The sequence below is a fragment of the Triturus cristatus genome, chromosome 9 (genome assembly GCF_964204655.1).
Source record: "Triturus cristatus chromosome 9, aTriCri1.1, whole genome shotgun sequence".
Lineage (NCBI taxonomy): Eukaryota > Metazoa > Chordata > Amphibia > Caudata > Salamandridae > Triturus > Triturus cristatus.
Window position 1 is genome coordinate 231924347 of NC_140592.1, and position 27984 is coordinate 231952330.

At 47.0% G+C, this 27984-nt stretch overlaps 1 protein-coding gene across 3 annotated transcripts in view; it reads left to right on the forward strand.

Moving 5' to 3' along the window:
• WDR82 (WD repeat domain 82) overlaps nucleotides 1-27984 on the forward strand; it is a 218149-nt gene that overhangs the window by 116933 nt on the left and 73232 nt on the right. For 2 of the 3 annotated variants that reach the window (XM_085624801.1, XM_085624800.1), the window contains one exon: nucleotides 24151-24306. The exons of the other annotated variant lie outside the window; for it this stretch is intronic. In XM_085624801.1, the coding sequence (XP_085480927.1) occupies nucleotides 24151-24306 (156 nt within the window). The remainder of the gene's footprint in view (nucleotides 1-24150; nucleotides 24307-27984) is intronic. 3 annotated transcript variants of the gene reach the window in all.

Genomic DNA, 27984 nt, shown 5'->3' on the forward strand with positions numbered 1-27984 from the left:
TTCTACCTGGATAAGACAAAAGATATCCGCAGGTCGGATCAACTGTTTGTTAATTATGGTTCGGTAAGAACTGGTTTAGCTACCTCAAAACAGTCCATTTCCAGATGGATTGTTTCCTGTATTCAGCTTTGTTACCAAAAAGCTAATAAAACATTGGGGGGTAAGCCTACGGCACATTCGACTAGAGGCAAGGCTGCTACTACAGCTTTGCTTAGGAATGTTCCCATTGCGGTCATTTGTAAGGCTGCCACCTGGAAGTCAGTCCATACGTTTACGAAGCATTACTGCCTGGATTCTGATGCTAGGGCAGATGCGCAGGTTGGACAGGCTTCGCTGAGGAATTTGTTTGCACAGTGATTTGTTGGTGGTTGGGCTTACTCCACCGCTGCTTGTTGGTTGGGATGGGCTTGCCATTCTATTCATAGATTATGACTATACACAGAGATCCCCTACTACAGAAGGAGTAGTTTCTTACCTGTAACTCCAGTTCTGTAGTAGGGGTATCTCTGTTATAGTCATAAGCGACCCTCCCTCCTCCCCGGTGGAGTAACCTGATAGTATCAGGCCTGTGGTTATACACCTTCAAAAAGAACTGAAAGTAACTTGTGTTGGCTGTGCATCCTGGGATACCGGGGGTCTCTGGAGAGTTTCTTAAAGGCACGGTATCCCTTTAGCAGACACATAATGACAGCCTATAGGGCTTGTCTGTCCACCCCTTCCTCTCTATTGTTTAAAGGGATTTTGGTGAAGGGAGTGGGTGGTAATAAAGGAGGATGTCAGATGTGAATAAAAATGACATTTAAACTTTATTTTGGCTTTTGTGTTCACTTCAGAGGAAGTGCTGGCCAGTGCAGCCTTGTTGTGATTAGGCTGTATTATTTTGTCTGTCTCTTAAGTGTCTTTGCAGGTTTGCAAATGCGGGACAGCTTAAGAGATATTTTTGATTGCTCCGGGGTCCCCGCACATGGGCTGGGATTATTCATAGATTAGGACTATAACAGAGATACCCCTACTACAGAACTGGAGTTACAGGTAAGAAACTACTCCTTCTTCTTCCATAGGAAATCATTGACTGTTTTTCTGTGAATTGATTTCTAAGTGTCGATTTTTGCAAACTACAAATATTCTTTAAAAATCGTACCAACTGTGAAAACGTAATTACTTACCTGTTTTAGATAGAGGCCCCAGTACTGAGTCTAGGCACCCAGTACTGGATTACAAAAGTAACTAGCACATACTATACCTGCAACTTGAATTTTCTCCCATAGGGAATCAGTGACTGTGTTCTATGAAATTTCTTCTGTCAAATTTTAAAATAGCAAAACATTGCCTAAAAATCACAACAGTAACTGAGTCTACTTTTATCACTGGTTTCTAAGAACTGTCCCAGGACTGCATCTAGGATCCAGTCCTGGAGTTACAAAAGTAATCCTGAAAGCAATCTATTGCAAATAACTTAAACTTCCATTGGGCACGATGCATTATTATTTGAAATTGTGTTGCCTATTGCGACAACCTGTAACCAGCATTTACAAAAGTCAATTGCATATTGCAAAAGTATTTACCTAAAGCCTCTCATTCTGAGAAAGTATATTTTAATACCTATTGTTGGTTCTAAAATAAAACAAACATATATTTTTACATAAACCATTGGCCTACAGTTCAGTTATTGAGTGTGAGACCATTTGCTGACTGTGTGTGTACAACAAATGCTTTACACTGTCCTGATACTGCCTTACTGCTCGACCAAGCTACCACTTTAGAGAGTAAGGTTATATCTAACTTTAGCGTCTGCCAAACCTCTGGGGACTGTGGACTCTGTGCACACTGTGCCTATTTGTGAACAGTATATACAGAGCCACTTTCTTACATGCACCAAAACACTCAGCCTGCAATGGCAGTGTGTGAGTGTTAAGGTGAGGGGTTTCTGAGGGTGGCATAATGCATGCTGCAGCCTTCAGAGGCCCTCTTTGGTCACAAAGCCCTTGGTACCAGGGGTACCTTTTACAAGGAACTTACATGTGGGCCAGAGGTGTGCCAATGGTGGATAACTAAGGTACAGTTTTGGGAAAGAACACAGGTGGTCAAATTGACATCGGCTATCTTGCAAAAAGTTAGGGGGTAACCATGCAAAAAAGGGACACTTTACTACAATGTCGTTTATAATGATCCACCATTGACTAATCCTTCGGAGTTTGATTTTGTTGTCACTACTACTGAGTCACAGCCTCCTGTTTTCCAGCTGAGTACCTACGGGTACTATATGGATCAAGGTGATTTTTCTTCGCCGTTCTTCCATTTTGCACCCGCCTCCTGTTTTTATTTCCTGGTTAAAACACACTTATCTAGTCCCACCTTGGATGTATGTCTGGATCATACTTTCCTTGGTTTGCTTGTTCATGTGGATTGGATTTGTGACGGTTTTTAAACTACTAACTAATCAACGGCCATTACCTCCTGTAACGGTCTGTTACAAAATTGGTTGACCGAGTGTTGGGCTCCCATTCTTCATGTCATAAGCTGAAAAGAGACTTGTCCCTTGTTAATGTTTCAGCTGTTCAAGTGACAGATGGAATTGTTTGGGATAAAGTTCTTTTTTACTTATTTGGTCCGAGGTAGATCCTGCAGATACCATACGTGTTCAAAGTTTTTTTTGTATTTCTTTTATTTTTTTTATATAGTGCGAACTAGACCAGAGACATCGGGTATCAGAGCGCTTTACATGAGCAACAGTTTTGTTACAGATGGACACATTAATTTTTGTTAGGCACGGGGAGATTACGTGATTTGCCAAGAATCACAGGATGTTGAGCGTCATTGTCTAGACTCTAACCCGGTTCCCCAGCTTCGAGGTCGACTGCTCTAGCCGAAAGGCTACATTCTCTCCCCAATTGCAGTTTCTATGGGTGATGTGATAGCACCAGGGTTGCATTCAAATGATTAGGTTGTTGATGCTGTCCATTCTATGCTTTCTGAGTTAGAGTAGTATACTGTTTTTGAATCAGAAGATCTATACCTTAACTTTGCTAATTATACAGAGATGTTCTGCTATCATTATGTACACCATTTTCTGCATAGAACAGGTACACAGTTCCCCAATTTTAATTATACACAATGGGAACATTGTCCAACTACCCCCTCCATAGAGTTCCAAAAAGATAAGTATACATATTTCACGGGATTTGACACTTCAGGACCCATGTAATATTTTGAATTAAAACCCAACTCCGTCACAGAAGTATATGCATACCCAAATTAAGCCTATATAAGTTTGTCAATCAGTTGCTCTTAAAGTGATGATTACTGGAAGGACTGTAATGATTTGAAACCGATTTGGAATATTAAGTCCTGGCAAGTTCAGGGCACGGAAACCTTATTTCGAGCCGGTTTATCCACACACTTTCCTGAATGAAACAGTCCAGTAGACTACTTGTTTGGGATTGGCAAAAATTAAAAGAATGCCCCAACTCTTCTCTCTTGCCCACTTTGATAATTGGCAAAGGTTGACAAATTACACAGAAGAATAATTAAACAGCATGGTACAAAATGGTGCATTTAATTCTTCTTTTTCGAGTCAGGGCAGGTATTGTGGCCAGTGTAAATAAATGGTTGTCATGCTCGTTTTCTTAATTCCACACCTGGATTTCACTTAAGTAGGCCTGATCCTGGTTACTCTGTCAACTTCTGGTATTGTTGCCGCCTATTTGGTATGACTGTTAATTCAAAAACTGTTGGAACAGTCTACACTGTCTTCAGTGTAACATCTTTATCTTTTGTCCGAGGACATGAATTTGTCAGATTTTCTTTTATGTCCAAAATCACCACGCTCTAAAAGATTTATGTATGCTACTTGTGATGAAATTTGGAAATTATCCCTACTGGAAGCTGCTGCACATTTAAAACAAATTGCCCAAGATAATTTGGAAAAAGTGCTAGTTGTTGATAATAGTATTAATACATTGTCATCTCGTATTTATAATTGGAACAGCATTGTGTCTTTTATTGATATTGTGTAGACGCTGTATCATGGGTAAAGTCAGCTTAGATATATTATGAAGTTTAGTTGGATGCTTCAAACGCTTAAAAATGGGTGTGTTCCATGGCATTACTTGAATTGCAGTGATTTGTTTCCGCCTTTTAATTTAACACTCCCAACAATTGATGGCCATGAAAGACGCGACCTGATACAATGCTGCATTTAGAAAAATTAGAACTCATATTCACTATAGCTGAAATGAAGTTATTATGCTGCCTAAATTTCAACATTTCAATTCACAGCTTGCATGAAACATTTTCATGTAGGTAGATAAAAACTCCTAGGTGGCAGTTACATACATGCTTTTCTTTGTGAACAGCTACAAGGAAGTTTTATCACTGGTGAAGAATACGGGTCTACTGTCGGACATTCACTGGTTTGTAAACACGTTAAAATTCACGGCACATGCAATACTTAACTCCCATTAGAGTAAAATTGGGAGTTTATCTCCTGCTTAGTGATCAAGACTGTTGCGGAATGCGTGCTGGAGTCCCATATTTTTTCAGTTTCCCAGTTAGTCACTTGTTGCAACAACGTCTTGTTTTGCCCTCCGCATGGGATTGTAGATGGCTGTTTGTGGCCTTCCACTCCAAATTTGAAGGTATATTTCAACAAGCTAAGCAGACTCAAAGCATTATTGTTTCAGCAAGACGTAGCTCTTACATCTGCTTGCGAGACCTTTGAATTGCAGGTGGCTAGAACTTCTAGCGAACTAGTAATTGTTCAATACCAAGCTTCCCCTGCATTTCGGAGAATTAGTGCATCAAATCTTTAATGCCTCTAGTACAGCCAGTCTTGCACACCTGTTTTTTAAGGTTGTAGACTCTGGCCTTTTCAGACAATCTTTGGAGTAATCCTGGCTTTTATCCACTCCATTTTCTCTAGTGTATTCGGAGGATTCCTGTTGCTGCTGTTCCTCATTTGCCGCATTCTTTCCTGTTCTGCTTTTTTTCAATGTATGCTCCTTTTGTGGGCGCTCTTGAGACTGGCATCTTTCCAACACTACTGTGCGCATATGTTTTACTTCTTTTTAATGCTTCTACTTCAGGAACTGGATCTTGATTTGGTCTTTATCATTTCAGCCTTCCTGGTTTACCAGCGTGCAAACTTTGGTTCACTGCATCTGGTCCCCCTTTGGGCACCGGACATGTACCTGGTGTCGCAGACCCCTGCTGCCTTGGACTGCTAATGAGTCCCCTAGCGAGCCATTTTCAGAACTGTACTTTGGGCTTGCGACTTCTTCACAATACGAGGTTTGAGCCTTTGGGAAAATGTGTGCATCAGCCCATGGATCACAAGATACATGCTTTATTAACACAGATGCAGGTTGCCTGGTAACTGTCTCTGCATCGGCTGAGACAGAGCATGTTTGTTCTTTGGAGCTCGTGAATTAGGCCATTGACCGATCGTGTATGGAGTGAGATTCCTTCATGGACTCTTTGGCCTATGAAATGGCTATTGACGTTATGTATTCCTCTGAAGTACCTTAATGATTATTGTTCCTAATTGACATTTCCTTCTAATTTTTGTATTCAGTCATTCACATTTCTGAAGCAATGCTTTGAGTGTGTTTACTCTTTGATTACATTTCATATGTAGTATATTTCCTGGTGCTGTTATCCTGACCAAAGGGAGGGTGTTGTGTAGTTCCTGCATGACCCTTTGTAGTTTTCCCGGTTAGCCTAACTGTGCAGGTTGTAAGCCTTATTTTCATTTGTACACGTTACTAGATAAACATTCTTGCTTTTGTGCGAAATTGTACTTTCACACGGAACCTGCAAATGTTTTTGCGTTCTGTTCTTTTCCTATGATTTAGTCTGAATACCACAGACCAGGTAAAAGAACGTCCCTTATTCTTTCCGGCCAGGCACTAGCACCTGGACATAACACAAGAATGCAGCTGTTTATGTGCACACTCGTCGTGACATGTACATGAGCCAAAAAAAACACATGGAAAGTTCTGAGACAAGAGTCTGCTGAGATGTAGAACGTATAGGTTACACTGTCATATAAAATGACTGGGCTTTTCATGGTATATGGATTATTAACCATGCTAACAGCATGCATTTGTTTTCTAATTGTGGCACGTATACTGCATTTCAGAGCACAATAGTTTATATAAACATTCTGAACTTCTTCGTGTCTCCTGGTTATCTTATTGTGGACGAGTATGAGAGCGAGCGAAAGGGTGTGTTCGAGGCATATGAGCTGCAGATTGTACACTTAGCATAGATAGCCATCTGGTGTTGGGCCCGGATGTTTGCAGTTTGTTTTTGTTCTTTGGACAGTCTTTGGAAGTCACGAGTTTGGTGACTCCTCCTTCGGTCCGTACTGCGCATGGGCTTTGGCTCCATCCTCAGATTGTTTTTTTCCGCCATCGGGCTCGGATGTGATACTTCGTGCTCCGGCTTCGAACTTCTACGGTTCCAGCCTCGACGGAAAATCCTCGTTTCTTCGAGTTTCTTCATCATCATCTTCATCTCTCGAAGCGGCACTTTTCTCCATCCCGTACATCGGCACCGGCCTTCGGGCCTTCCTCGACTCCGGTCCCGGCCAATGGAAAGGACTCCGTTCAAAAAGTGCCCAAAATGTGGGTCTAAATTTCCCCACACCGACCTCCATCAGGTGTGTAACCTTTGCCTCTCTCCAGAACACGAGGCCAGAGACTGCCCCGCCTGTAAGTCTTTTCGATCAAAAAAGACCATCCGGGATCGAAGAGCTCGACGCACCATGGCGCACTCCTCGACCGCGGCTCCACCGGACATCTTCGGAGACGACGCCGAAGCTTCGGGGCAACTACACACCCAGCAGGAGGACGACTTCGTCAGCGCTTCCGAGGCCGACGACTCAGACGTGGAGGACATCACACCTGCGCAGCGGGTCGTGAGTACTGTACCCCCTCCCACCCCCGCGCCCAAAACCAAAGAGACTCGGGTTACACCCTCGCCTGCAGGCCTGGGCAAAACCAAGCACACAGCTTCTATCACCCCACCTTCGGGCCCGGTGTCGAAGCCTCAGAAGTCTCACGGCAGCTCGGGCTCGAGCCAGCCGACGCCTGGTGCCGAAAAACACCATTCGTCACCGAAGAAAGGGATACCCAGCTCGACTCCGAAGCCACCGGTGCCGAAGCCTGGACTCTCGGTGCCGACTAAACATACACATGTCGGCACCGACGCTCCGGCGCCGAAAACTCCTTCGACGCCGAAAAAACCGGAGGCTCCAAAAAAGCATGGCGCACAGAAACCATCGAAGCCCTCGGCTCCGAAACCATCGGCACCAGCGGACGATTCCGCGCCACTGGCTCTGTTCACACCAGACCCTTTGCAAAAGACTCTATCTAAAGATCCAAAGACTGGGCTATTGACTTTAATTATCAAGAAAAGACGCCTTGACACTCCGGCTCCTCCTCCACCACCCAAACGGAAGAACTCTGCCACTTCTCCCCTCAGAGTGCCCTCCCCACTACCTCCTCCTCTGCCTCCTCCACCCCCTCCCAGGTCTCCGCCACCTTTACCTCATTACTCCCCGACCCCGCCCCCAGATCCGGATGACGGGGACCCGGATTATGACCCGGCGGAGGCCCCAATGGACCCCACTCCACCGGGGACCCCAGACCCATGGGAAGACTACCACAATCCTGACATACCTGATATGCCTCAGGACGACCTATACCCATCCAGGCCGTCTCCTCCAGAGGACTCCTTAGGGTTTCATCACTTAGTGCAGAGAGCAGCACACTACCATGGGGTGGACATGCACAGCGAACCAGTGGAAGACGACTTCCTACTGGACACATTTGACATTCAGGACAAATCCACGTCTATTTTGCCCATGCTTAAGGGTGTCACCAAGCATGCTGCAGAGGTGTTCAAAGACACTGTCAGGGCCAGGGTACTGAACCCTAGAATAGAGAAAAAGTACAAGGCGGCACCCACAGACCCTGCATACATTAAGGGCCCTGCTCCCTTAGATTCCCTAGTTGTCTCCACAGCTAGAAAGCGGGCTAACTCCCAGTCCTCAGGAGAAGCCCCACCGCCAGACAAGGAATCCAAACTTCTAGACACGTCTGGCAAACGCACCGCCTCCCAAGCTGCAAACATGTGGCGCATTGCAAATACACAAGCGCTACTTGCGCGCTATGACAGAGCACACTACGACGAACTTGAGGCTCTTATGCAACACCTTCCCGAAAAACACAAGCGCAAGGCTCATGACCTGATACAGGAGGGTAAACTAATTACAAACACCTCCATTAAGTGTGCCCTCGATGCAGCCGACACTGCTTCTAGAGCTATAAATACCAGTGTCCTGCTTCGTCGCCATGCCTGGCTCAGGATCTCAGGCTTCAAGCCTGAAGTCCAGGCGTCCATACTCAATCACCCTTTTGACCAACAAACTCTCTTTGGGCCAAAGGTAGACTAAGCGTTGGAAAAGATGAAAAAGGACACAGACACAGCAAAGTCTATGGGGGCACTCCAAACACAAGCCTCTAAACGTTCCTTTCGACGCTCATCCTTTCGTGGCACAGGCAGAGGCTTCTCCACCGACAGTGCCTCTACCTCCTACAAGTCCCCTCCTCAAAATACCTTTTCAAAGGGCAACCAAAGGGGTGGTTACAGAGGCAACAACAATAAGGGCAGGGGCAAAACTAACACCACCCGTTCTGCTACCCCACCCGCACAATGACTTCCCTCCGCTCCCCCCAGACCATCCCACTCCGATCGGGGGCAGGCTACAAAACTTTATCCACGCATGGGAGTCCATAACATCGGACAAATGGGTGACCCAAATCATTCGGTCAGGGTACTGTCTCGAGCTAACATCTACCCCACCCAATATCCCACCAAGGCACCGGCCAATGTCTCAAGAACATTCCACACTGCTCAAACAGGAGGTACTCTCCCTCCTCCAAAAACACGCTATAGAGCAGGTCCCCGTCAATCAGCAAAATCTAGGGGTCTACTCCCTATATTTCTTAATACCAAAGAAAGACGGGACCCTCAGGCCCATTCTGGACCTCCGGCCTCTAAATGCCTACATACATTCAGACCATTTCCACATGGTCACCCTACAACAAGTCCTCCCGCTCCTCTGTCAGGGAGACTTTCTCACTACCTTGGATCTGAAAGACGCATACTTTCACATTCCAATACACCCCTCTCACAGGAAGTACCTCAGGTTCGTGGTGGACGGGCAGCATTACCAATTCACAGTTCTCCCCTTCGGGGTTACCACCGCACCACAGGTGTTTACCAAATGCCTAGCGGTAGTGGCAGCACACCTCAGACGTCAACATATTCACGTCTTCCCTTACTTAGACGACTGGCTGATAAAAGCCGCGTCCTACCACCAATGTGTGCAACATACAAACAGCACCATCCAACTGCTCCACCAGCTAGGCTTCACGGTGAACTACCAAAAGTCCCACCTCATACCATCTCACACAAAGCAATATCTCGGGGCCACTATAGACACCTCCAAGGGTATTGCCTATCCAAACTCAGCCAGAATCACAAGCATTCAAGCCTTACGCAAAACATTCCTTCCTCAACACTCTCTTCCAGCAAGAGTGTTTATGAAGCTCATAGGAATGATGGCGTCTTGCATTTTCATAGTGCCCCATGCAAGACTCCACATGCGTCCACTTCAAGAGTGCCTAGCACAACAGTGGAACCAGGCCCAGGGTCAGCTGACGGATCTGGTGTTGGTGGACGGCCGCACACATCACTCTCTGCAGTGGTGGAACACCACAAACCTTTCCAAAGGGCGGCTGTTCCTGGACCCGGTTCCTCAGGTGATTCTAACAGCGGACGCATCGCTCTCCGGCTGGGGAGCGCACCTCCTACACCTCACAATGCAAGGTCTATGGACGCCACAGTAAAAATCGCTCCACATCAACCATCTGGAGCTCTTGGCGATCTTTCTAGCCCTAAAATCCTTCCAAAAACAGATTTCGGGCAAAGCAGTCCTCATTCGCACAGACAACATGACTGCAATGTATTATATCCAAAAACAGGGGGGGGACACTCTCCCCAGCTCTCCCGCTTAGCCCAGAGCATATGGAGATGGGCAATTCCCCAAAACATCTTTCTCCTGGCACAGCACGTTCCAGGCGTACAAAACACCATGGCAGATCTGCTCAGCAGACAAACGCAACAACTACACGAATGGGAACTGCATCCACAAGTTCTTCACCCATTCTTCCAACAGTGGGGGCATCCTCAGATAGACCTCTTCGCCACCCACGAAAACAAAAAATGCCCAAGCTTCGCCGCCAGATACCCACACCCATTGTCCAAGGGCAATGCGATATGGATGAACTGGTCAGGCAGATTTGCATACGCCTTTCCACCTCTCCCACTAATTCCATTAGTGGTAAGGAAGCTACAACAACACTCCCTCACACTCATTCTAGTAGCTCCGACGTGGGCCAGGCAGCTGTGGTACACCACACTACTACAACTATCAGTGGTACCACATCAAAAACTGCACCTATCCCCATGCCTACTAACCCAGAACCATGGAGAAACCAGGCACCCGGACCCAGCTCAGCTCAACCTTGCGATCTGGCTCCTGAAATCTTAGAATTTGGATACCTTAACCTTCCCCCTGATTGCATGAACATCATCATGGAAGCCAGACGTCCTACCACTAGAGCATGCTATGCCGCAAAGTGGAAAAGATTTGTAATTTACTGCCGTAACAATACAATCAACCCTTTAGATGCATCCATACAGCACATCATATGCTATCTGCTCCATCTTCACAGGTGTAACCTGGCATATTCATCCATACGCCTACACCTAGCAGCGATCGCTGCTTATCTACAAAACAGACAGCATTTATCACTCTTCAGAGTGCCCGCTATTAAAGCCTTTATGGAAGGCCTTAAACGAGTAATTCCTCCCAGGGCACCACCTTCCCCCTGTATGGAATCTAAATTTAGTTCTTACACGGCTAATGGGTCCGCCCTTCGAACCAATGCATAAATGTGAGCTACAGTTTCTCACCTGGAAAACAGCTTTTCTCGTAGCTATCACTTCCCTTAGAAGGGTTGGTGAAATACAAGCGTTCACTATACAGGAACCCTTCCTACAAATGCATCACAGCAAGGTCATATTTCGCACAAATCCGAAGTTTCTGCCCAAGGTCATTTCCCCCTTCCATCTCAATCAATCGGTGGAATTACCTGTCTTCTTCTCGCAACCTCAATCTGTTGCAGAGAGGGCCTTACACACACTCGATGTTAAAAGGGCTTTGCTGTACTACATACAAAACGCAACCCTTCAGGAAGACTAAACAATTGTTAGTTTCCTTCTCTCCACCACATAAAGGCAACCCCATCTCTAAATCAGGGATAGCTAGGTGGATTGTAAAGTGCATACAAATTTGCTATCAAAAGGCAAAAAGAACATTATCTGTTCCGCCTAAAGCCCACTCTACAAGAAAGTTAGGGGCTTCTATGGCTTTTCTAGGGAACATACCCTTAGATGACATCTGCAAAGCAGCCACATGGTCAACACCGCACACCTTCACAAAACATTACTGTGTAGATGTGCATTCCAAGCAGCAAGCTAGGGTGGGCCAGGCTGTACTAAAGACACTTTTTCAAACCACTGCAACGGATACCGGTGGTCGCCGCTAAGGTTGGGTACTGCTATATAATCTATGCTAAGTGTACAATCTGCAGCTCATATGCCTCGAACGGAATATGCTACTTACCAGTATGCATCTGTTCTTGGCATGTAGAGCTGCAGAGTTGTACACGCCCACCCGCCTCCCCGGCTACCTGTATCCGTTCCAGTACATCTTATTTAGATATAACACACATGGGTTTCTCACTGTTATTACTACGCTCCATCATTTCCCTGTTGGCGAAAAACAATCTGAGGATGGAGCCGAAGCCCATGCGCAGTACGGACCGAAGGAGGAGTCACCAAACTCGTGACTTCCAAAGACTGTCCAAAGAACAAAAACAAACTGCAAACATCCGGGCCCAACACCAGATGGCGATCTATGCTAAGTGTACAACTCTGCAGCTCTACATGCCAAGAACAGATGCATACTGGTAAGTAGCATATTCCTTCCTGTTACAGCGATCCCTGAGAGGGTCGAGAGTGAGTTTTGTGGTGCCAATTCACTTGTTTATCTGGTAAGGTTAGGAGGGCAAGTGAGGTACAATAGCAAGGTGGACGCTTACTCCTAAATAACGTGTATTTGTAAAGCGCATGTTCACCCAGAGGTATCTTGGCACTGAATAACAGACGTTTATTGCTACCCAACTCAATGGTACTCATTTTATCGACCTCGGATGGATGAAAGGCTGATGGACCCACCAGGGTTTGAACAGGTGACCATGAGGTCAAAGACAGAATTCTGCAGTGGACGCATTAGTCTACTGAGCCACCAGGCCCGGCCTAGATACTGAGGTGGTATGGTGACTCAGTCCCTACATACTGATGTTCTATGGGTCCAAGCTTAGTTCTGTTCCAGAACAGAATCACTGCAACAGGCTTACAATAGTTATATTTTTTTTTTGTGGAGTTTTATATAGCGCAAAATAGACACGGAGGTATCGTATCGCTTTACATGAGCACTAGTTTCATTACAGACGACACATACATTTTTGGTTAGGCACAAGGAGAATAAGTGATTTTCCCAGAATCACAGAAGGTTGAGCATCCCTGCCGAGACTCGAACCCCGTTCCCCAGCTCTGAGGTCGATGACCCTAGCCGTTGGGCCACATTCTAGTTTCCTGCGTTTTCTTAAAGTATAAGAAACCTTTTTAGTTGTATTTTTAGGTCTCGCCTGAATCGGCGCATGTGCTGGCTCAGGCGAGACATTTAGTAACTGGGTTTTAAAAGTGCTACCCACAGGCTTTTGCCGTCCACCAGCTTGCTGTTACACGCACAAGCGCGCGGGACGTGCACAGCTGCCATCTGATTTTCTGTAATGGCTCATAAAGCCTTACAGCGCGCGCGTGTGAATCTCCTCCCCCGATACATGCATGCATACATACATCGTAAAGTGGACTAGTATTGGGGTAGACTGCAGTCTGCTGTGTTTGAACTGCGTGGCACCCTCCCTCTCTCTTCCCACATCAGTCATTGCGCATGCACGACTCTCACTGCATTCCTGAGGCCATGGCGGAAGTTCCCAGCTGTCAACACGAGCTGGTTAAAGGCGAAGACGCCGCCAAATCCTCTGCATACAGGTGAGGCTCGAGCCAGGAATGTTACAACATTAGGAGTGCAGCCAGGCAGCACTGTACTTTGAGCTCCTATTCGAAAAGTTGAGCGCCTGCAGGAATAGAGCATCATGTGTTGCTTGCCTGGAAGCATGCCAGTCTTCAACCCGAGCATCACTGCCGACAGCACAGTGCCATTCCTTGTTTTCTATCCCAACCCAACATCTTGCGGCCAATGTGTTTTATGCAGTGCTTCTTTCTGATCAGTTTTTGAGTGATGAACATAGCGTTTCCTAGGCGCTGTAAATAGCGGGTGTTACTGGTACCTTATGCCCACTTTAAAAGGATTAAAGTCTGAGTTGGCCTTGTCAGCGAATGCCAGCAACGAGCGTTTAGTTCACTGAGCTATCTTACTTGCTAGGAAGGTAAATAATAATTGTCATGCGCCCCCTCTTTACCGCCTCCCCCTGTGTTTGAATAGCCTCTCTACCTCAAATCACTTTTCTCCCTGTATTTTCAATTTTCTCGAATCTTGTCGGATCTTCCCGGGCCATCGGTATATTTGCAGGGCGTATAGGTGGAGAATTGCTCATTCCAGTGCTATTTCTGATGCTAATTACAGGCTCCGGCTACTTTTAGCATTGCCGTTTCTGCTGAACGGCGTCGGTTCTGTGGGCAGGGATTCTCTCCTCCTCGGTCGCAGCCCAGGTGACGCTGCACTTTTGCAGTAATCAGGCTCCCGTCCCTATGCAGGAAGAGCAGCAGCTGTTCCCAAGTCGACCGCCTCTTTGCCGGTCACCACATAAAGCGCCATGTCTCTGAACCAATGTCCCACACGGACTGTGCTTTTCATTTTTTGTTGTAAAGCGGAGCAGTGGACTATATGTGCATTGTCACGATCACCTTTATCTGTGCTGTGCACAGTGCTATTACGCGATGACACTCAAGCAAACAATAACATTATATGACTGGAAATCGGGGGTCTTCGATGAGAAAAGAGGCGCCAACGTAGGTCTTTCACGAGGCCCCCCTGGGATCTGCGTCAACTTTAGCTGCAACAATGGACTTCCAGTGAGAGGCCACACCAAGGCACGCCTTACATTCCAGAGTGCAACGCACACTTTGATAAGTCTAAAATAAAACAAATGGGGTCTTGTGTGTGCTTTTTAAGAGGAGAACTTTCAAACAGCACAATTGAACACAGACTCCTCACTGGCGTATACACAGGCACAAGCCTCACTGAGCACTTTCCCAATGGGAGCAAGGACATTCTGGGACAAACGACAAAAATAGGGAAGGGACTAAGCGGTTGTGTACGTTCTGTTCGTTTCATAATCGATCAGACCTTTAGACACACTCCCTCTTCCGTATTAGTTTCCTTTCTGGGTTGCTCTTTACAATGCTCCCTCTTACCCCGGTAGCAGACTTGTATTCCATATATCTGCATGCCCCAGAGCCAGTCCTGCCATTGGTGCCCCCAGACCAGGTCTCTGTCAACAAATGTGAGTCGTTCTAGACTGAGCTGGAACTCTACAATAGAAGGGCCCTTGCTTCGTTATACTATTACAGCAGACAGGTTTCTGTGGCAAACGCCAACCGTTCCCTCCAGGTAGGTGAAATCGATTTCTTCGGTGGTATGGGGTTTTGTTGTTTGTCAGGATGAACAGTTGAACACTTCAGTAGCATGGCTGGGACCTATGTATTAATATCACTCGGCCGCTAGTTGGGAGGTTGTATCTGTGGCCTGGTGAAGACCAAGCACGATCACAAGCTTCCTTAATTGATCCAGGACCAAGCTTATTAGATGGGTTTCAGAAATCCAGTGCGTGAACGTTCTCGGGTTCATTGTTTGGGTGGGTGTATGAGCTTGTGTTTAACGGGTGTTGCATTGTTGTCTTGTACCATGCGGGCATTACAATAGCTGAGCAACGTGGAGCTACGCTGTGGGCTGTGAGCAGCAAGTGCTGTAAAATCCCTGCTGTAGTGGCTTTCGATCTCTACGTAATATCAACACAAACGTTTTCTCCTATCGTACTTAAGGGAGGTATAATTCCTAACCATTCTGTGCTCCAGTCCATTTCTTTTAGAAGCGTGTGGCAGTTTCTTAAGCATTGGCATTGCCAATGGGTCTCGCTTTTGGGACCTTATAAGTATTTAGGTTCGAGGCATGTGGGCTGCTGAATTCATATCTGTGCATAGATCGCCGCCTAGTGTTGGGACCGGATGTTTGCACGTTGTTTTCCTGGAAGAGTCTTCGAAGTATCACGAGATAGGTGACTCCTCCCCTGGACCACAGCGCGAATGGGCATCCTTTCCATCTTTAGATTGTTTTTTTCCGCCATTGGGTTCGGATGTGCTTATCTTAGCTCAAGTTAGGAAAATTTAGTCTAAGGCCAAAAGGCCTTTATTTTTCATCGGTACTGTTCCCGTTCGGTATCGACTGCTTTCTGGATTAGTTTAGAAACTTCTTCCAGCTTTTCGGATCCGTTTGGTCCGAACATTGACCTTACTTCGACGATGGAATCGAGGACCCCATTCAAACGGTGTCCTGTCTGCCACGCAAAATACCCACACATCGACGTCCACCCGGTATGCAACAAATGTCTCTCGCCGGATCACGACGAATCGAAATGTATGGCCTGTGCCCGATTCCGATCGAAGAAGACTCTCCGGAATCGACGGGCAGCGAGATTAGAGGCGCAGCAATCGGCGCCTGCCCCGGCCAACATCTTCAGCACCGAGGATGTAGAGAGCATGGAAGAAGTAAACTCCAGCCCCGCTTCCGAATACGAGTCCCGATCGGAAGACGCCGATTAAGTGCTTTTTCACAGGGAAGAAGCCGTCGACGAGGTAGGAGACTACGATGAGGCCTTTGGGGCCGAAGAGGATAGCTCTAACGAAGAGCCAGGCCTATCCGTCGATACGGAGTCCGTTAAAGTGCGTCATTCTACGGCTCAGGTCGAGGGATCGCCTCCGGGCCTTACCCAAGATCAATCCCAAAGTTCTTCGGCCCCGCCTTCGGGCTCGGCCTCGAACATCCAACACGAGCCATTATTACCAAAGACGACTGGATTCCCTTCTACGAAACCGAAAACAATCGTCGCACCAGTTCCACCGAAACCAAAAGTGAAACTGGCCATGATTGGCTCGAAGCCATCGAAGACCTCCACTCCTTCGATGCCAACAAAGACCGTCTGCTCCGAACGCACAAAGGGGGATTTCGGCGCCGAACTCGCTGCAGCGGATATCGGTACCGACCCGAAAAGGAAGGCCCTCGGTCCCGCGAAAGCGCCTCGGCCCCTGGCACCGAAGCAATCTGCCCCGACCACCAAAGTCAAAATGGCCACTCCATCTGCGTCCCCTTCGAAGACTGCAGCACACACGCCAAATCATCGACTCTGACAACCGCTGATACCTCTCTTCGGCTCGATGACCCTGTGGCTCCAAAGCGGTCGACGCCTGCCTCCACGGTACTGACCGGCACCAAAGAACCTTCAGCGTTCTCGGTGCGACAAGTCGTGGCGTCGTTGCAACGCATCAGTGAACGGGCAGCCCTCCAATCCACGTCGGGCACCGACACTAACAAGGCTCCAAACGCACCCTCGGCGCCCACCAACATCACTTTTGGTTTGCCGCCATCCACGGCGCCGAAGATGTTCGAGATCCGGACACGTGTCCTACAGACACAGTCCCCATCTACTGGACACTCACCTTCTGAGCCTTCACAGCCACAATTCATCGATGCCGACACTGGCAGACTGATGCTCCGCAAACGGAAGATCACGCCAGAAAAGGGCTTGGACTCCTACAGAATACCTCTAAAGCACAAACTGCCAGCAGAGTCGGAACCGGTTCTGTATGAACGCTTACAAACCTCATATCCGGTTCCCCAGTCCTTTTCACTTACGCCTTCCGAAACAGACGCAGTGGAGGACTACATGGGTGATGATACCACCTACCCTGGGGATGCTGATCCTGATGAGCAGCAGGACCCAGATCAAGCATGGGATGACCCTACAGACCAGGGTACCGCGCCAGATACCCAGGACACGCAGCTTTACAGCGCAAAAACATCTCCCACAGAGGACACTGCTGCCTTCAATGCCCTCATTGAACGTGCTGCCACCAATCATGGAGTACAACTCCACTCTGACACTGTTGAGGAAGACTTCTTAGTGGACACTTTCGCCTCCTCCGAGAGAACTGTCAAAACTTTGCCCATGTTAAAAGGTGTTCTCAAACGTGCAAAGGACATTTTCAAAGAAGCAACCAGGACACGGGTGCTAAACCAGAGGATTGACAAAAAATACAAGCCTGCGCCCGGTGACCCTATGTACATTAGAGGTCAGTTGCCTCTGGACTCCATGGTGGTTGCTAACGCTCGCAAACGACAGGTGATGCTCCTCCCCCAGACAAGGAGTCCAAGGTGCTGGAGACCTCTGGCAAAAGAATTGCAGCTCAAGCAGCAAACATCTGGCGCATTGCCAATACACAGGCCCTCCTGGCCCGCTATGATCGCTCCCACTACGACACACTTGAATCGCTACTCCAGCATCTGCCAGATGAATACAAAGAGGCAGCGGAGCTCCTCATCAGAGAGGGACAACTCCTTACCAACGCATCCATTAAGTGTGCACTGGATGCTGCCGACACAGCAGCGAGGGCAATTAACACCAGCGTCATGTTATGCCGCCACGCTTGGTTAAGGATCTCAGGATTCAAACCAGAGATTCAAAACAACATCCTGAATCAACCAGTCAACCCCGACTACTTATTCGGCCCAGAAGTTGACACCACCTTAGAAAAAATAAAGAATGACACTGCGAAGTCAATGGGGGCTCTGCAAACGCAGCAATTTCGTAGTGGCTCCTTTCGTCGCCCCGGGAATAGAGGAGCAGCTAGAGGCCAGGGGTCACAGCAGCAATACACTAAAGGGGGCACACAGAGTACCTACGATAAAACCAACAGAGGTGGATATCGTGGCTCCAGCACCAAGGGCAGAGGACGTGGGTACGGCAACACCAGGTCCTCCCCCAAAAACAAACCGTGACGCCCTCTCCCTTCCTCCCCGACCACATAACACCTGTCGGGGGGAGACTCCAGCGGTTCCTGTCCACGTGAAACACCATCACCACAGACGGGTGGGTCAGGGACATTATCCAGCACGGTTACTGTCTCGAATTAACCTCCCACTCCACCCAACATACCGCCAAAGCACCGTCCTATGTACGTAGAGCACTTAGCATTATTGCAGCAGGAAGTGCTAAGTATGCTGCAAAAGGGTGCAATAGAGGTCGTGCCCGTCAACCAGCAGGGGACAGGGGTGTACTCTCTGTACTTCTTAATCCCAAAAAAGGACGGGTCGCTCAGACCTATACTAGACCTGAGACCCCTCAACCAATACATTCTCTCAGAGCATTTCCATATGCTCACCCTACAGCAGGTTCTCCCGCTACTCAGTCAGGGAGACTTCCTAGCCACACTGGACCTAAAAGATGCGTATTTCCACATACCCATACACCCTTCACACAGGAAATATCTCAGGTTCACTATTCAGGTACATCACTATCAATTCAAAGTTCTCCCCTTTGGAGTAACAGCACCCAGGGTTTTCACCAAGTGCCTAGCAACAGTGGCTGCACATCTACGGAGACAACATATTCACGTCTACCCTTACCTGGACGACTGGCTTGTTCAGGCAAAGTCAGCCCAGCAATGTGCCAGCCACATGTCCCTCACCATTCACCTTCTTCACAGTCGGGGATTCTCACTAAATTACCCAAAATCACATCTCCAACCCGCACACGTACGACAGTACCTGGGCGCGACCATAAACATTCTGGCAGCCACAGCTCAGCCAAATTTAGTGAGGATCAACAGCATGCAACTGCTGATCTCAAAGTTCAAACCTCAACACTCCCTTCCTGCGCGAGTGTTCATGCAGTTGATAGGCATGATGGCCTCCTGCATTTTCATAGTCCCGCACGCGAGACTACATATGCGCCCGCTTCAGGAGTGCTTAGCACGTCAATGGAATCAGGCTCACGGGCAATTAAAAGACCTAGTGTTGGTGAGCGGTCGGGCATACAACTCTCTGCATTGGTGGAATCCACAAAACCTTTGCAAGGGCCGACCGTTCCAAGAGCCTGTTCCACAAATATTACTGACGGCGGACGCCTCTCTCCAGGGATGGGGAGCTCATGTACTCACTTACACAGTGCAGGGACTATGGACAACGCAACAAAAGATGCACATCAACTTTCTGGAACTGATGGCAATCTTCCTAGCCATGAAGGCATTCAAAGTACACTTATGCAACAAAGTCGTGTTGATCCGGACAGACAACATAACTGCCATGTACTACATACAGAAGCAGGGAGGAACACACTCTCCACAGTTCTCATCTGGCTCAGAGCATGTGGAAGTGGGCCATTCAGAGGAACATATTCCTCATGGCGGAGCACCTCCCCGGCAAGGACAACCAGATGGCGGATCTGCTCAGCAGACACAGCCACCAGATGCACGAGTGGGAGCTACACCCGTCAGTACTCCAACCGTACTTCCAACAGTGGGGTCATCCAGAAATAGACCTATTCGCCACAAACAAACGCAAAATGCCAAAGCTTTGCCGCCAGGTTCCCACATCCACAGTCGCAGGGCAATGCGATATGGATGAACTGGTCCGGCAGATTTGCGTACGCTTTTCCCCCAGCGCCATTAATACCGCTGGTGGCACGCAAACTGCGACAGCACTCACTGACACTCATCCTAGTTGCTCCCACATGGGCGCGCCAGCCATGGTACACCACCTTTCTAGAACTTTCCGTGGTGCCGCATCAAAGGCTGCGGATCAAACCTGCACTCAACGCAGAACCATGGCGAAATTCAGCACCCAGATCCGCAACAGCTGAACCTGGCAATCTGGCTCCTGAAGTCTTAGAGTTTGGCTATCTAAACCTGCCACCTGACTGTATGGAGATCGTCAAGGAGGCCAGGAGACCCACTACCAGAGCTTGCTATGCAGCTAAATGGAAGAGGTTTGTCATTTATTGCAACAACAATGACATTAACCCGCTAGACGCATCCATTCAAAACATAATCTGTTACCTCTTACACCTATACCGATGCAATCTGGCATACACCTCAATACGTATCCATTTGACCGCAATAGCAGCCTATCTCCGGAACAGGCAGCACCTCTCTTTATTCAGAGTGCCTGCCATCAAAGTTTTCTTGGAGGAACTTGAACGAGTAATTCCCCCAAGACACCCACCAGCACCGGTGTGGAACCTCAACTTGGTCCTCACCAGACTGATGGGTCCACCCTTCGAACCTCTCCATTCATGTGAGATTCAATTCCTCACCTGGAAAGTAGCTTTCCTAGTAGCAATCACTTCGTTAAGAAGAGTTAGTGAACTCCAGGCACTAACCATTCAAGAGCCATTCATACAGGTTCACGCAAACAGGGTCGTACTACGTACCAACCCCAAATTCATGCCTAAAGTAATATCGCAGTTCCACATGAATCAAACTATTGAACTGCCTGTTTTCTTTCAGAATCCACAAAATGTCGCTGAGAGAAAGCTCCATACACTAGATGTAAAGAGGGCCCTCATGTACTATATAGACAGAACTAAGGACTTTAGGAAGACAAAACAACTTTTCGTTGCCTTTTCTCCACAACACAAGGGCAACGCCATTTCCAAAGCAGGTATAGCCAGATGGATCGTTAAATGTATTCAAATTTGCTATCAAAAGGCTAAACGCACATTAACGATTCCCCCACGAGCCCACTCAACACGTAAGTTGGGGGCGTCCATGGCTTTCCTGGGAAACATTCCTTTACAGGAAATATGTAGAGCAGCCACATGGTCCACTATACATACATTTACCAAACACTACTGTGTAGATGTACACTCAAAACAGCAGGCAGCTGTAGGACAGGCTGTTCTCAAAACTCTTTTTCAGACTGCTGCAGCTGGCACTGGTAGCCGCTGCTAATAGGAGGTACTGCTATGTATTCTAGGCACAGATATGAATTCAGCAGCCCACATGCCTCGAACTGAATATGCTACTTACCAGTATGCATCTGTTCTTGGCATGTAGGGCTGCTGACATTCATATCGCCCACCCTCCTCCCCGGCGCCTGTAGCAGCTGCAGCTCTCAGACTTACTGTATAGCATGGTCATCACTTACTGTATCTACTCCATCACTGCCACATTGGCGAACAACAATCTAAGGATGGAGAGGATGCCCATGCGCACTGTGGTCCAGGGGAGGAGTCACCTATCTCGTGATACTTCGAAGACTCTTCCAGGACAACAACGTGCAAACATCCGGACCCAACACTAGGCGGCGATCTATGCACAGATATGAATGTCAGCAGCCCTACATGCCAAGAACAGATGCATACTGGTAAGTAGCATATTCATTATGCAGCACAATATCCTTGGTGCAACAAAATCAACTGTTGCATGGCTAAACACTTATAAGGTACAAGGTTTAGCCATGCAACAGCTGATGTTGTTGCACCAAGGATATTGTGTTGCATAACTAAATACTTATAAGGTCCCAAAACCGAGACCTATTGGCAATGCCAATGCTTTTTTTTATTCTGTGTTTTCTCCTTCATTTTACAAAATAAATGAAATGCAGCCAATTTCATCTGCAGATATTCCCTTACATTTGAGTTTGTGTGTGCCCATCCATGATGTCTGGGATCCCACACTCTTAAACAGGGCTATTCACTTATCTCTAGGATGAAAATTCCTTTGATGGGCACTTGGATTATAAGAAGGGCCACTAGACTTGCAATATATTCTGTGTCCGTTATGAAATGCTCTTATGTCCTTGGCCAAGGTTTGTGCTATGTAACACTGCCAAAAATAGAATATGCTTTCTGCCAGTCAACCATGCTCTAATCTTGTATTCCAGAGCATTAACCTTTGATGTGAGAAAGAGAACACCCTTCTTGTGGCATGATTGCAGTGTAGAACTGGATCGCTGTTAACATTATCTACTTCCCTCCTTGACCAAATTTTATGGTCCTAAGCAAATACTTTATTTCACTGGGTCGCCTTTTTTTGTTTTTTTTACATTACATATGAGACCACCTTACAATAAGTGAGCTGTGTGTGCTTGACCAAAAACCTCTTGTGTTTGTTTTAATGGACCATAATGCTGCTCCATTAAAATAAGAATCTAGGCCACATATAGGGTACACATGACAACTGACTTGCCTCTCAGTTCACTAATAGCATTGTCATTACAGGGGCAAGAATGTTTCTCAAGTTTGTTTAAAAACCTCTCACTTTTACTAACTCTCAATGCAGTGATGCAATCTGATGTACTACTGTGAAAGGCTTCTGCATGCTTAAGTAGTACTCTTTATTTAAATGTTGGCTCTTAAAATATTTTAAGGCTGCTGCATGCTTAAGTAGTACACTTTTAAATGTTGACACTTATCATATTTTTACTTGTCTGTATGATTTATATGCCAAATTGTTCAAAGGCTTGGCTCTTTCACAGGCCCTTGTAGCCAGAGTAGCTCTTTGCTTGGCTCTGGCTTGGCTCTCAATGTTAATTTATTGGCTTGTTCACATTTATATACAACTTTGTTCCTCCTGTCTTACCTGTGCTCTAGTCATGGCATGAACCTTGAGGGATCCTTATGACTAAGAGCCAATGGGAAAAAAAGTACTTTTTTATAAGTAGTGGTGAAGGATTTGCTTTCAGATGCTATTGTTAGCCAGAAGCTACTTTAATAGGCTGACCAATCACCACTTCATTTTGTTACATACATGGATATTTATTATCTCTGTAAAGGTGCAATTGATTAATCTGTTTCTCCATAATCTGTTAACATATATTTATTTTAGGTCAGAGCCTGCCTGACAAGGCAGCAGTCTGGTTTTGAAAGACCTTTTTGGGTATATGCTGCAAATAAGGGAGGGATGGGGTGCTGAATGCCAGTAAACTCGTGTGTTAGAAGCCCATCATTCTTTAGGAAAATATTAGTGATGGAGAGCAAATGGACAACCCACTGTACAGGACGCTGTAAGGAGTCTGCCCATCTGCATTTTTAAGTCTAGCTAACCAGACACTGCTAGCTTGCTATTTGATTGCAAGAGACCTGTTGTGGGCTTAACAGCAAATTACAAGGCCTTACACATGACCCGTTTCTTACAATTAGTTGACTTTGTCACTCTCATTAGGGTTACTTCTTATTAGATGGTTTGCCTTGTCCTGGCTTGTCCGACTTGATTGTCCCTCCACTGGAGTGTAGCTTCTTACCTTCTCTGTGATTGGCTGGCTTCCATGCCTTCACAGCTCACTTTCAGGAATCTTTATTTTCTTTGTGAGTGAATATTTTCCAGCTGTCTCCCTCTTGTGCCCCCCTCCTTACACACACTATTGTTCTCACACGTATTTATCCCTTTCCCCTGTTTTTTCTTCTCATTCTGCGTTTCTCCTCTCTCCTTCGGTGTTGCTCCATTTTGTCTGCTGCTTTTACCATCCTCCCTTATTTTTTACTACTTTTTCTTTCTATCTGAGATCTGCATACATATGTTATAATGAACGTGCATGCCTACAAATTGGCACTGCCATACCATTGCACTAAAAAAAAAAGAGAAATTCAAAATCCCCGCTCACTTTTTGCCATGCTGCAAAGCATTGGCAAGAAATGCTTTCTGCCAATGGTGTACATAATCGCTAAAAGGGATTGGCAAATTCAAAAAGGTACCCATGATTAGAACTGTTAGCTGTGCCAATGCTTTGTCTCATTTGAGTTGCTTGCACAATCTTGCTTTTAGCAGAACTGTTTAAGATTGATATTCGAACCATTGTATACTTTAAATCTTATATTTTGATTTTTAAGAATCCCTTGTGTCTTCTTTCCATAATCTTATATTTGTTTTGTGCAGGGTCCGTTTGCAACCTTTAAAATGCCATATGAGCGTACCTCTGAGTGGACTGGGCTGAAGTTCAGCAATGATGGCAAGCTTATCCTTATTTCTACAAATGGAGGGTTTCTTCGACTGATTGATGCATTTAAGGGGGCTGTCCTGCATACGTTTGGGGTAAGTTGTAGATAGTTACCTTAATTAATGTTTTTTTCTACAGTATTGGCATGAGTAGTTTCTTTATTAGGGTTGTCTAGTAAAGGGCAGAATGTCCAGATGTGCCTAATTTCCAGGATAGTGACCTAAGTAGGCTTGCAGCATGTTGTAGATTCACATGCTTGTTTTCACCCGACATTGTGTTCAGAATATTGAACTTGTTCTTTTAAAGTCTTTAGTTTTCAAGCAATGCTTGAAACTATTCACTATACCCCCCCCTTTGAACCTACTATCCACATGGACCCATACTCCACCTTTAAGCTTTTTTTCTTTTTAACTTGGACCCTTGAGTTAGTTGAGTGGCTCCATGAAAAGATGTTTAAATTGTGAATTCCATTTGAAGGTCTGAAGAACAAGCAGCTGTTCGTACCATTCTAACATTTTAAGTTAGTATCCTGGTGTATGTATGCAAACCAGCACCAGTTCTTAAATTCTCGATTTCCTCCCTGTGAGAAAGTGGCTCTGTATATACTGTTCCCTAATGGGTACAGGGTGTACAGAGTCCACAGTCCCCCAGAGGCTGATAGAGGTCAAAGTTAGGTATGACCTTACTCTCAAAAGTGGTAGCTTGGTCGAGCAGTAAGGCAGTACCTGAGGACAGTGTAAAGCATTTATTGTACACACTCAGTCAGCAAATGGTTTCACACACTCAATAACTGAACTCTAGGCCAATGGTTTATATATATAAAATATATGCTTGTTTTATTTTTAGAACCACAAAGGGAATAAAAATATACTTTTCTCAGAATGAGAGATTGAATATAAATACTTTTGCAATAAGCAATGGATTTTTGTAAACAGTCACAGTTGGTTGCAATAAACAATCCTATTTCCTAAACATAACAATGCATTGAGCTCAATGGTAAATTCAGGTTATCTTGTAATAAGTTACTTTTCAGATTACTTTTGGAATTCCAGGTCTGGCTCCTAGAACCAGCCTGGGGTCAGTATTCAGAATCAAGTGATGAAAGTCGACTTAATAACTGTAATGATTTTTAAATAATATTTAGCTATTTCAAAAGTTAGCACTTAGAAAATATTTCACAGAAAACATTCAATGGATCTCTATGGCAAGAAATTCCAATTGCAGGTAGAGTACTTTATCGTTACTTTAATAATCCAGGACTGGGTGCCTAGACCCAAGACTGGGGTCCTTATCAAAAGCAGGTAAGTAATTTCGTTTGCAGAAATGGTACGATTTTAAAAGAATATTTCAAATTTGCAAAAGTAGACACTTAGAAGAAATTTCACAGAAAAGCAGACAATGGTTTCCTATGGGAGAAAAATGAGTTAGAGGTAAGTATAGTTGTGAACACTTTTCAGAGTCAGGGCTGGGCACCAAGATCCAGCACTGGGAGCTCACCTAGGAGCAGGTGAGTAAATTCGTTTTTGTCACTTGGCTGATTTTTGGTGAATTTTTGCAGTTTTGAAAAGTTAACACTTAGAAGATTTTTGAAGAAAAAGTCAGTCAATGTTACCCTATGAGGAAAACGAAGTTAGCGGTTTAAGGGTAAGTACTCGACTGGTAGTGTTGAAATTCCGGGCATGGACTCAGGGGTCCCCCAGTGTCAGGTAGGTACAGTTGGTTCACCCTCAGCGGTTTCAGGACGGCCGGGTGCAGAGAGAGTTGGGCCCAATGTTATCCTAAGAGGGATAGGGGGGCCTTGGTTGGTGGCTGCTGTCTGGCAAGCCACGCGGCTGTGGGAGCTGGGCTCCTGGTCACTTACTCAGGGCAAGTGGGGAAGTAGGTTAGTGTAGAGAGGGCACTGCCAGGGCCACTCGGGCGGCTGGGTGCAGGGTGCTTTTGAGCCTTAGGGCGCTCAATGGAAATCAATGGGAATGTTCCGGTTTGGAAAGAGGCTGCAGGCTCGGGGACGAGGACGTTTCAGGTGCCACCACCACTTCGAGAGGTAAGTTGGGTAGTTGTAGGTTAGGTGGGTGCCCCGGGATTGGGCACAGGGGGTCGCAGGGCGCCGGGTGCAGGGGTGCCTTTTGACGTCGGGAATCTTACCCTCTGGTTGATCGCGGCTGGGGTGGCACTTGGTTCTGAGGCTGCAGGCTTCTTCCGGGATGTCGAGGGGGGTCCTTGGGTGCCGGACTCTGGGTCACAGTCGCCGTGGGGTCGTCCTCTGGGTCTTTGTCCACTCCGGCACTGGCCAGGCTTGGCTGGTGCAGAGTGTGTTGGGTCCGCGGTCCCGAGCTGGTGCCAGGGATAGCAAATAGGTTTCTTGAGTAGAGCCTCTACTCGTGGGAGTCCCAGGGGCTTTAGAGTTCAAAGGTAGCCAGGTCCTCCGGGGTTTTTGAGGTTGCTGGCCACAAGAGATGCCGCGCTGAAGCAGGAGCAGGTTCGAGGGTCGACAGGCCGGTAGGACTGGGGCCAAAGCAGTTGGTGTCTTCCTCTTTTTAGCAGCTGCAGGGCAGGTCTTTGTTCTTCTTGCTCTTCTTGTAGTTTCGAATCTGGGATCTGGGGAAGGAAGGTTCAGGGGGCCCCTAAATACTAGATTTAGGGGCGTTACAGGTAGGTGAAGGCCAGGGACCAATGGGTCCTTGTCCTGGGGTGGGTACACCCCCTATCCTGCCTCTCTCCTGTGGGAGGGGGGCAGTAGCCTAATCCTGATAGGGTAGGGCCTCCCATCTTCAAGATGGCGAGAGCCCGGAGATGTGCTTCACCTCGCCTCCCCCACCTGAGGGGTGGGGTGGGCAGGCTGGCACATCCCCTGTCCTTGTATGGGGTTTCCGGCCAAGCTTCCTGCCAGAGTGGGGGGTTGCAGTGGCCTGGGGAAACTCCAACTGGCGGCATGCCTTTGAAGCTTCCCTTTGCTCATCCTGGGGGAGGAGATTTCTCACCTCACCCATGATGTGCATTGTTGCAGGCCCGGGAGAGCAGGGGCTCTCCCACCCAGGGGTCCAGCAACGTGTCTGCTGTGTGGCAGCCTGGGCAGCCTCAGAGCAGACGTGGATTGTAGGTTAGCTGTAAGGGGGCATCTCTAAGATGCCCTCTGGGTGCTTAGTACATTAAATCCCACACTGGCATCAGTGTGGGTTTAATGTGCTGAGAAGTTTGATATAAACTTCCCAGTCTTCAGTGTTGCCATTATGGTGCTGTGGAGTTCGTGTTTGACGAGCTCTCAGCACCATGTACTTGTAAAAGGCAGCACTGTACTTACAGTGCCCAGGAATGGACCTGGGTACTGTAGGGGCACAGGGCTCCTGCTCCTGTGCCCACACCATAGGCATAAGGCACCCAGCCAGAGGGGTGGCTGGCATATGCCTTGGCAGTGTAGGTGATGGGCATGGCACACAGAGATGTGTGCCATGTCGACTCTCTGTTTTGTTCTGCACCCAGACACTCAGCCTGCAAGGGCAGTGTGTGTGTGTTAGGGTACAGGGCCTCTAAGGGTGGCACAATGAGTGCTGCAGCCCTTAGAGGCCTTCCCTGGTCACAAGGCCCTGGGTACCTAGGGTACCATTTACCAGGGGCTGACATGTGGCCAGGGTTTGCCAATTGGGAGTTTGTGTGTTTTAAGGAAGGAACATAGGCCCTGGGCACCTGATTGGCAGGAGCCCAGGGCACAACAAGGAAAAGTGCATCAGCTATTAGGAAAAAAAAAAGGGGGGGTTACTGCAACAGAAACCCAC